Below are 1,707 nucleotides of genomic sequence, written 5' to 3' on the forward strand. Positions count from 1 at the left end.
TCTGCCCATGGCAGGGGTTGGAACAAGGTGATATTTAATACCCAAACCATTCTGGGATTCTATGATTCTAAGCAGGAGTTACACTTGCCAGGGCTGCTGGTTCTCATTCTGAAGCAGCCACAACAGGGCTGTATAAAGCAGACCGAGTCCTCAATGCCACAAACAGCACAGAACCAGGATCCCTGGAATATATTTGCACACTAAACACAAATCTGCTTTCCCAGTCCCTGGGAGTCATAAGGTCACAGCTTTTGCCTTGACTGTTTTAGGCAAGCAGTGCTCAAGCTGCTGCCCCTCCAATCCCCGGTAAACATTCATGCCACAAAAATTACCCCAGATATCCTTTCCTACAAAAAAATTATAGGATCATAAACCCACAAACCCTGCCCACAACTCTCAACTTTTTGTCTTTCCTCCATTCCCAGGAGGAGCACCCACGGGCTGCCCGCGCCTTCCGCCCTGCGGCCCCTAAAGCCCCCCAGGCCTCGGCTCCCGCCTCCTCATCCTCACCCGCCCCAGGAGGCCGGCCCGCCGGAGCCGCTGCTCCCCTTGCCGGCGGAGGGACCCGGCGCCCAGAGAACGCTGAGAGGCCGCTCCGGCGGGCCCGCCCCAGGGCTCCCTCAGAGGGCGGTGGCGGCCGCCACACAGACCCCCACAGTCCCACAATGCCCTGCGCCAGCCGCGGAGGACAAAGCCCGGCGAGCGGCCCCGCCGCGGTACCCGGATGGGCGCGAGGMGGGGCGGTGGCAAGAACGCGCTTTGATTGGTCGCCGCAGGGCGGGGAGAATGGGAGTGCGTYGTGATTGGCCGTCGTGCGGCAGCGGGGAAGGGCGAATAACGGGGGGCCACAAAATGGAGCCGCGCGCTGCGCCGCCACTTACATAACGCGACCTCTCACCCCGCCGCGCCGGCGGGGCGGGGCGAGTAGGCGCAATCGACTGGTCACACGACCAATCCGTAGCCGGCGGAGCGGGCGGSCAGCCAATAGACTGCCGGCGCCTCGGCGGGGTGGGTGGGCGCTGCGGGGCGGGGCGGCAGGGCCGGGGCGCGCGCGCGGGGTCGGTCCCGCCGCCCGCCGTGAGGGGGAGTGGAATCTCCCGCCATTTTTCAACCGTCCCGCCCGGGCCCCGCCGGGTCTTACCATGGCGCCGCTACTCGGCCGCAAGCCGTTCCCGCTGGCTAAGCCGCTGCCGCCGGGGGAGCTGGGCGAGCGGTTCGTCATCCCCCACACGCAGGAGGCCTTCCGCACCCGCGAGTATCCATCCGCACCGGGGGCACAGGGGGGCCGGGGCGGGTCCCTGGCTGGTGGGACCGAACAAAGCGGTGTCGAGGCCGGGCGGGGAGCGGGTCCCTAATGGGAGCGCGGCGGGCCCTGGCCCGAACTCGGCGGGGTCTCTCTGAGGAGTCCCGGAGCCGGTTCTAGGCGGGTGGGGGAAGTGGGACAGCAGCTCCGTGGGGCTGGAGCGGGAGCGAAGCTAACGGGGTCCGGGGAGCGTCAGAGAGGGCTGTGAGCGCAATTCACGCACTCCTGGAGGAGGTGCGGACATTGGCACCGGAGCGAGGAGGACACTGGCACCGGAGACTTGCACAGTCCTTCTTTTCTACAGAATTAAACAGCTGCAGGAGCTCTCCCTATGTGTCTCCCAGGCTTTCATTCTGAGCGTCTCTCTTCCTGGGCTGCTTTTGCACGAGAAACACTTTTTTTTT

At 65.0% G+C, this 1,707-nt stretch overlaps 1 protein-coding gene across 1 annotated transcript in view; it reads left to right on the forward strand.

The window, feature by feature from the left end:
• The first annotated feature begins 1,023 nt into the window (after positions 1-1,023).
• Positions 1,024-1,707, forward strand: part of BAZ1B (bromodomain adjacent to zinc finger domain 1B) — a 43,752-nt gene continuing 43,068 nt past the window's right edge. The window contains exon 1 of the mRNA XM_057367925.1: positions 1,024-1,255. Coding sequence (XP_057223908.1) covers positions 1,143-1,255 — 113 coding nt within the window. The 5' untranslated portion in view covers positions 1,024-1,142. The remainder of the gene's footprint in view (positions 1,256-1,707) is intronic.

Source organism: Malurus melanocephalus, unplaced genomic scaffold (assembly GCF_030028575.1).
Source record: "Malurus melanocephalus ecotype Western Australia unplaced genomic scaffold, MMel_1.1 scaffold_86, whole genome shotgun sequence".
Classification (NCBI taxonomy): Eukaryota; Metazoa; Chordata; class Aves; order Passeriformes; family Maluridae; genus Malurus; species Malurus melanocephalus.